The sequence below is a fragment of the Lichenostomus cassidix genome, chromosome 3 (assembly GCF_008360975.1).
Source record: "Lichenostomus cassidix isolate B80296 chromosome 3, HeHo_3.0, whole genome shotgun sequence".
NCBI lineage: Eukaryota > Metazoa > Chordata > Aves > Passeriformes > Meliphagidae > Lichenostomus > Lichenostomus cassidix.
Genome location: NC_139483.1, coordinates 92781360 through 92789370, shown reverse-complemented (window position 1 = coordinate 92789370; position 8011 = coordinate 92781360). Strand labels below are relative to the sequence as shown.

Here is an 8011-nt window from a genome sequence, read left to right as displayed (position 1 = left end):
AAACATCTTGCTGAAATGTTCCCTGCGAGGTCTGTGTAGAAAACCACAAAGCCAGCAGACTGGAGTGGAAGAATGAGAGGCTGACAATACACTTCCTTCTGCAGCTGCTGCACTGGTAACAGAGGCTGCTCCTCCCATGCCTCTTCTCACAGGCCAGGCTGTGCAGGTCTCACCTTGTTATGGGTCAGTGTGTGCAAAAGCATTTCAGGTCCTCCACTTTACATGTAGCTCGTGGAGTCTTCAGGGATCGAATGCTGCTCTGCCCAAGCTTTCTCAACAGCCAGTGAGTTTAAAAAAAACACAAACCACAATATTTTAAAGCAATAAATACCAATAAAGCAAAGTATTTTTAGTTTGTTGAAACCAATGAATTCTTCCTGCTGTAAATGCAGTGTGTGATGTTTTTAGTCTAGGATGCTACAACTTCTAAGATGGCAAGATTCACAGAGTATGGGAAACATTGCTATCACTTCCTTGGCCATGCTCTACAATGATGCAACTAATGGCACAGAGTCAAAAAATCAGCAGAGTTGGAAGGGACCTCAAGGATCATCAAGTCCAACTCCTGGTCCTGCACAGCACCATCCCCAGGAGTCACACCATGTGCCTGAGAGCGTTGTCCAAATGCTTCTGGAACTCAGTCAGGCTTGGTGCTGTGACCACTTCCCTGGGGAGCTGTTCCAGCAACCACCCTCTGGGTGAAGAACCTTTTTCTGATATCCAAGCTAAACCTCCCCTGGCACAGCTTTGAGCCATTCCTTTGCGTGCTGTCACTGGTCACTACAGAGAGGAGATCAGTGTCTGCAGTGAGGTCTCCCCTCAGTCTCCTCCAGGCTGAACAGACCAAGTGACCTCAGCTGTTGCTCATATGGCTTCCCCTCAAGGCTCTTCACCATCCTCGTTGCCCTTCTTTGGACACCTTCTAACAGCTTAATTATCTTTCTTATATTGTGATGCCCAAAACTGTCCAAGCAAATGGAAAGATATTGACGTGATAAATAAAATGGGACCAAAAAAAGTCAAAGAGTAAGGCGTATCAGTTCAAACTAAATCTTTATTCATATGGAAAATACTAGTTTTCTTTTTTGCAAATGATGATAATAAATAAAAATACTCAGAAAGAACTTTGCTCAGAGCTAAGTGACTAGGAACAGCCACACGAAGTTTTAAATTCCCGTTAAAACCACGCCAACAATCATGCAGATTGGCTACGAGAAAGCAATATAAACTATATTTTATTTTGTGCAATCTTATCGTACAATCTTAATGCTACCTTCTTCTAAAACATTTCACATAGACTGAAATGCAATTTCAAAACAAATATTAAAGGACATATTCTACACTTATTCCACATATGGAGCTGTGTATAGCTTAAGCTTATAAACGTATAATGTAGTTAAGCATCTAACAAAGGTAAAAGATGAAAGGACACCATTCTGAAAATTCAGACACATTTATAAACATGAGAGAAGGAAAGCTCACACCAGTGAGTTTTCAACAGACAAATACATTATTAAAGCATAACAATAAATTATATTAAATTTAATATGATCCTTAAAATGGTTACTTCTGAGGAAATATCACTTAAAAAGCACACCAAAACTTTCATCACTAGGAGTGAAACTGGAATTTTATATCTCTCAATTTCCCACTTGGATGCAATTTTTATAATAGGCTTCAGATTTGTGAGCATATTCTTTATGAAACATCTAACAACAAATTGAAAAAGGTTGCAGTTAAGCTGTGCATCAAACACATCATCAAGGTGAGAAACAGGCACTTGACAGTATAATGTGCAAGGCAAAACCTTCACTGGTCACAGTATAAATAGTTTCTTCAGGAGTGAAATTAAAAGTTCTCAGTCCATCTTCGAGAGCAAAATATTAAGGGCTGCTAACAGATCTTTCTCTGTTCTTTCAGGCCAGCACCAAAAACCAAACTAAATACTAGCTCATGCCTTACAGGGTATTCCATAAGCTATAAAATGCAGCATACTTTACCCAATAATACTAATTCTTTCCTATAATTAACCTCAGCATATGTACTCGCCCAAGGCAAAACCAGAGTTTACTCAGTCTAAACAATGCAATATAAATGCTAATCTTTTCCCCTCTATTAATAATGTTTAATATCTAATGCCAATTTTACAAATATATTTGCCAGTTGCAAGATCCTGTTTTGCAGCACAAAACATCACTGTTCTTTTATATAAACTTTTAGCATCCTATTAATATTAGGAAAAAAACCCCAACCAACTAAAACCATTTTGCTACAGTTTTCCTCCAGGCACGTCTCAGCAGGAATCTCCACAAAATAGCAATGCAGGAACTGCAAGTCAGAAAACTATACATTAATTGGAGGAGAAAGGAAAAAGAGAGGTAAGGGAGAAGTAGTGTGGCAGAAACAGAAACAAGGTACTAGCTTAGAAAAAAATTGCATGCATCCCTTTTCATCAGCATAAGCTTCTTGCAAAAATATGTTTACAAGACATCTGTTCTATAAAGGTCTATATTTTCTTGTAAAAATGCTGATTTTCTCTGACATGCTAGCTTCATCTTCTGACTGCACTGGCCATATTGCTAGACAGTCAAGCTTCAGTTCTTTTATACCAGTTCAACAATTAGGAGAGAAAAAGCCTACTGTTCATTTCTTATGAAACTTTTGGTTTATCTGTGAATGTTAAGTAATCTTTGTGTGGGTCATATAAACAAAATGGAAATCAACTTTGGATCTAACATCAGCTGCACCACTAGTGAGAGACAATATGCTGAAAAGAGGCACTTTTATTAGTCATATATACATTTCAAATCTCAAGTTTAACACTTCACCTTCTTTTACCAAAACATCAAAGTATCAGTAGCTAATAAGATGGAGCTTTACTACAAAAATGCTTCAGAAGTTGTGTGCATGCACATACTTGCAATGGCTCAGTTACTCAGCTACCCTGAAAATGCCAGAGTATAACTCGATCACTGCTTATGGGGTGGGGAGGAAGGAAAAACAGTAAAAACCAAAAATGCTGTTTGTAGAACAAGGATCAGCTACTGTAAAAAAATGAAAACATATGCCTTCCTTAAGAAGCAACTTATTCCTACATCCAGATTCAATATTCCCCCAGATATCACCTTATACTTTACTCAATGCTGTCTTCCAAATTTTCAATCATTTCTATTTTTGGCATAACATGAGAAACTTAGCTTTTTCAAAAAAAGTTCAGTATTAAAAAAAAAAACAAACCAAAACCAAAATAAAACAAAAAAACAGCAACCAAAGAAACACAGGGAAAAAAAACCCAAACAAACATGGAAAAAAAAAATCCCAAAACACAAAAAGACCCTGACTGGAAGACCCATTTAACCCGACTGTTGGTGATGATGCTGTAATGGAAGGAATTACACTAGAATAGTATTTTCCCATTTCACACACAGTATAGCACAATGTGACAGTAAGCACCTAGTATACACAAGCTGAAGCATATGCTGAGGTTGAAGATTTGGAAAACAGTTCTAAGTACAAGCATTCTCCCTGCAAGCCACATATTCATATTCTTAGTTAAAAAGGGACAGCATCAAAACTAAAATTTTGAGTGGCTCTCAAATACCAGAAAAAAGACAGGACCTCAAGCTAGTGGAAGTTCTTACATAAGGCAGTCAAATTTACAACCAGTGTATACATTCACTAAGGAATTAATTTTTTGTTTTTGTTTTTGTAAAACCAACAATCCGACATACTGCAGAGTCTGAATGTGAAATATAGGCACAAAATAGATTCTCTACTTTTTTTCAGTGTGGAAAAAATAGCTATTAACAATGTAATAAGAAAATTTACTATCAGGTGAGCAAAAATTTGTAACAATCTGAATAAAACAAAGTACTGTATAAAGGTGCAATATTGAGCAGATTTGATTTTGGTTTAAACATATGAGTAAATCATGGAACCTTTCTCTTCTTACCTATGAAGTATTTCACATTACCAGCATCATTCTAGCTCTTCCCAGTTGTCAGTAAGGTTACCTTTGCTTTGACGTCTAATACTAACCAGCTTTCCAGCTGATTTGATACTCCACCTGGAACTGTTTCCTGAGCTGGCCAGGTTTGTGTATTTTGTGGAGCCTTTGGTTTCATCTTCCCAGCCTGACCAGGCTGTATAGTCACTTAAAGGAGTTGCTGCATCACTGGCAGAGTCAGCAGTGGTAATCTGTGGTGGTTCCCATCCCTCAATCTCATCTGGTTTCCTAGATGGAACATTCTGCTTTATCACCAAACTGTCCCAAAAACCTGGCTTCTTTTCAGACTTCATCTCTTCCTTTAACTTTAGGTTTGTTCTAGAAAATAACAGTGATGAAGTGATTAATTTCTTCACTTAATAATGTATGTAGCAGTTATCAATAAACATTCAATTGAATTATGTTTTACAGTGAGGAATGCTAATCATTGTCAGCCCAAGACAGCACATCCATTACTGTCACCTTCAGGAAAAACATGCTCACATACACGTAAGCCTAAACACAGCAGAATCTTGTAGTGATAAATCAGAAGAGGACTGAGTATGGTCATTTTCTATTACAAAAGAATTTACATACCACCATCCCCACCCTGCTCCCACATAGGGTGAATTCCACAGACCTGCCTTTGGAAATGCACAAAGTATTTTAGGATGCATTAGAACAATTTAGGACTTTAACCCAACAAAACAAACAAAAACAAACAAGTAAAAAAACCCCCAGGGGTACAACAGTAGAAGGAGTATTAAAATGTTCTAACACCAGCTTTAACACTGGTTACTCAGTGGTTACTCACTATGTTAGTCAGTTTCATACACCTGTTACCACCTCGCCAGTTAAACCTTATACCCTAAAACAGTCGATGTACACAGTATTAGGATTTCAAAGATATCAGGTTTTTTATTTTTGTAAAGATCCACACAATATCGTGAAAACAGCTGTTTTGTATTTCTGTTAAGAACTCCCAAAATCCCCCTCCCAAATCCAAGAAATAACTATAACTTCTCTATCAAAGAGCCATTTGAAAGGCTACTTGTTTTATTACTCTTCTTATCCCATTGAGAATCTTCAACCTGAATAATTTTGCAGTATGAGATATTTAAATTACAGAATTTCAGACGTCTACGCATAACTTTGTATGCAGGGTTATGTATGTAATCAAATAATGGGCCACAAGGAAAGGTTGAACACCAGGGGTGAAACACACAACCTTTAGGGTTCAATGACCTAAAAAGCAAATTGAAAACATTATCTGTAGTAGCATATAAATTCCTTAGCCACCACTGAATCTTTTCTAAACATTTCTATTAAAAGAGCTCTGTTCCATTAATGAAAGCTTAGCTCTATCATATTTAAACAGAAGCAATTCAACCAATACCTTTAAAATCACTTTTCCATTACTGAATTTTGAATTTAAGATTACTTAGAATTTTCATCTTGCTAAAACTATCCACAAACTCCAAACACTTTTCTTGTATTTTGTGAGCTGCACACTTAAAAGTTGCATTTGTCTTTAAAAATAAAGTAAAATTGTGTTTTATAATTAAAGAAAAATATCCCTAACTTAAAAAACAGGCAATTCTTATAGTAATACCAAAATAGCTTTCCACATCTGTGTTAACTCTGTTACCACACTTCTGCTCTCTTCGCTGTATTACTTGATTCTTATATTCAGCATCAATTGCAAATTATCACTACAGGAGCCTAGCATCTTAAAATTGTACAGGGGTAGCAGCTGGGAACTTTTGGGAAGTTTTATGGAACAGGCTTAAATGGAAATAAAATATATGGTTTTACATTCTAAATTCTTGGTTTATATACATACACCCCCTACATGCATATATATACACTTGCATTCTGAAACACATTTATTTCAAAGTAAACAGGAGACAAAGCCTGCTACAGCAAATCTTATCAAAGCTAGTATTTGGCAGGAACAGATCTACTGATATGTGCCATATTTGGTTTGCAACCAAGGCAGCCAGGTAGCACATGTAGGTAAAGCCTACATAGACTTGTAACAGGAAGATAGTCTGTCCTGGGAAGAGCATTCTGTTCAGAGAACTGTTCTAACCACACGAGCAGCATAACTGTGCCAAAAATGCACCTCACTGCCAACAGGAAAGACTTGCAGATCCTAGTACAGCTACTTCACTTAACCTTTCTAGGTGTAGTAAGACTTCAAAAGAGGAAGTAAGGCATGTAAAAAAGGGAATTTGTAAACTCAACCATAATTAATCCCTAAGAGAAAAGGGGGCGTGTGAGAACGGCCCTTTTACTCACAAGCCTTTACTACTTTTCTACAGTAAAAAAATTATTATGCAGCTAAATTCCTTTTTCTTCCTGACAAACCTAAAAATGTTAACATCATCTGTCCTTTCCTGATACAGCATGCCTTATTCATTGTAAGCCTAACAGCTTTGCCCATAAACCTTTCTCTGGCAATTTGACTTCCAGTAGTTGAACACCACTGTTTCTCAGTGTCCAGCTTCAATACTTTGCACAGCTATTTTCTGTTCCAGAGAGTGTATTTTAATAGCAGATAGACCAAATGGTTTTACTCACCCTTTGGATTTTGGAGACTTGCATCCTGCTAGCAATTGCTGTTCATCATCTTTATTGAACATAGACGTCACTTCCTTCCAACCCCGGAAACTTGCACCTTGAACCTACACAGAGAAGCAAATCCTCATCAGAGTGAATTACAGACTTGGAAGCACAGAGTGGGACTCTCCTGCTGATGCTGGGGGGCTGGCAGGCAGCAATAGCTATATCTCCTGCAGGCAGTGCTGTTGGCAATGAAGTGACACAACACACTGCAGAGCATGGCCGTGCTTAGGAAAGAGTTGGTCCAGCTACTGCAGCAAGAACTCTTGTTGAGCAAAGAATACAGTATCTTGGTGGTTTTGTGATGTCATTGAGTACCGCTGGGCTCTATTTTAATGCATCACTGTAAGAAGGGAATCTAGGCAGCTTCAAAGACATCTGAAGGGCTTCAGTAGACAAGAAATGAAACAAACTGTCATTTCTAGGAAGAGTCACAACAGACAGGACAGCCACATGAGTTAGGAACATCTTTAGATTTAACCTGCTTTACACATATTGTTCCGCTCTGTAACCCCAAAACTACAACTTCCAGCCCTACAAGCAAGAATGGTAAGAGCACTAGCTCACCAGTGAAATGTAAAATGTGACACTGGTGCACTACAGTGTGTTCTCTAGATTTACTGTGACCATTATGCATGCAGCATAAATTACTTTTTAAACTTTAATAAAGGTTTGATTCTCCCTCCCTCAAGGTAAAATAACTAGACATAGGTTATTTTTACTTCGATAGCATGCTTACAAAAATACACACGTGTGCTGAGCACAGAATATGAAAGCTGCTGCTCTTCTTGACAGGATTCAGTAAGAATGGCAATGATAGTCTGTCAGTGCTACTCAACTATATTAAAAAAATGCAATGATACATTCTGAAGTACAATAATCAAAACAAAACTGTAGCTGTCAAGAAAAGCAAAGGCTAATTCATTACCTATTATTATGCTTAATCCCTTTTGCAGAACTCAGGGGTGTAAATTAGTATCAACTTGCCATTTAGGTTCTAATCAATTACAGTTTAACTGGTACATCCACATACATCTTAAAACATGAAACATCACCTATGAATTGAACACAGTCATCAGACAGGAAAATACTGGTACTGCCAACTCCTCACCTTTCAGAAACCCACAGCCTCTACCATTTACAGGAGTAGGAACAACCTTGTTCCTGCAGGTTAGTCATGCACAATTTCCATCTCTTGTTCTCCCATTTTACTATGTCCTGCTTTCACTTCTTGCCCACCTTCCCTGTTCATATCTGAACTGCATCAGCTACTCCAACAGGAAATATAGCAGGGCTGTTTTAGGATCAGGAGGAAGGTCTAACCTAGTCTCAGTGGCACCTTGGTTAGATACAAACATGAATCCAGCTATGGGCACAGCACTGCAGAACTCTGAAGAGAGA

General features: G+C 37.7%; 1 protein-coding gene across 2 annotated transcripts in view; it reads right to left on the bottom strand.

The window, feature by feature from the left end:
* Nucleotides 1–1036: 1036 nt before the first annotated feature.
* TDRP (testis development related protein) overlaps nt 1037–8011 on the bottom strand; it is a 30596-nt gene continuing 23621 nt past the window's right edge. Inside the window, exons 3-5 of one of the 2 annotated variants that reach the window (XM_085056723.1) lie at nt 6569–6672; nt 3953–4324; nt 1037–2328 (exon numbers count right to left, since the gene is read on the bottom strand). In XM_085056723.1, the coding sequence (XP_084912849.1) occupies nt 3979–4324; nt 6569–6672 (450 nt within the window). In that variant the 3' untranslated portion in view covers nt 1037–2328; nt 3953–3978. Of the gene's footprint in view, nt 4325–6568; nt 6673–8011 lie in introns of both variants that reach the window. The other variant, XM_085056724.1, reaches the window with a different exon arrangement.